Raw genomic sequence first — 500 nt, forward strand, 5'->3', positions numbered from 1 at the left:
TGCTAAATGTATACCATATTTTTTGAACGAAGTATTGTATATTATATGTCGGTATATTACAAACAAAATTTAGTTCTTACTTCAATTAATGATTTATAAAATAAGTTAAATTAAATTATATACTTAATAACAATAAATTTTTTCACTAATTACTTTCTAGGACGTATAAAAGTTAGCAACACTTTGGAAACAAGATTAGAACTAATAGCACAGCAATTAATACCAGATATACGTAATGCCCTTTTTGGACAGAATCCTAATCGCAAATTCGCTGATTAAAAAATTCCTCTCACATTTTCTTTTTCTCTTCTTTTCATTCTACTTTCCTTCTTAACAAAACATTCCCTTCTTTAGAATGCTAAAACGAATAAGAATTTGTTGTGTAGAGTATAGAATCTGTTGTTGACATTGTTGAAAAGAGGGAGAAAGTAAAATTGTAAATTATATATATATAATATATATATATATACATATACACATATATAATATATAAAAAAATA

At 24.0% G+C, this 500-nt stretch overlaps 1 protein-coding gene across 1 annotated transcript in view; it reads left to right on the plus strand.

The window, feature by feature from the left end:
* Window positions 1–326, plus strand: part of LOC108576761 (V-type proton ATPase subunit E) — a 1,981-nt gene extending 1,655 nt beyond the window's left edge. Inside the window, exon 5 of the mRNA XM_017939823.1 lies at window positions 125–326. Coding sequence (XP_017795312.1) covers window positions 125–279 — 155 coding nt within the window. The 3' untranslated portion in view covers window positions 280–326. The remainder of the gene's footprint in view (window positions 1–124) is intronic.
* The last annotated feature ends 174 nt before the right edge of the window (window positions 327–500 follow it).

The sequence above is a fragment of the Habropoda laboriosa genome, unplaced genomic scaffold (genome assembly GCF_001263275.1).
Source record: "Habropoda laboriosa isolate 0110345459 unplaced genomic scaffold, ASM126327v1 scaffold54, whole genome shotgun sequence".
Taxonomy (NCBI): Eukaryota; Metazoa; Arthropoda; class Insecta; order Hymenoptera; family Apidae; genus Habropoda; species Habropoda laboriosa.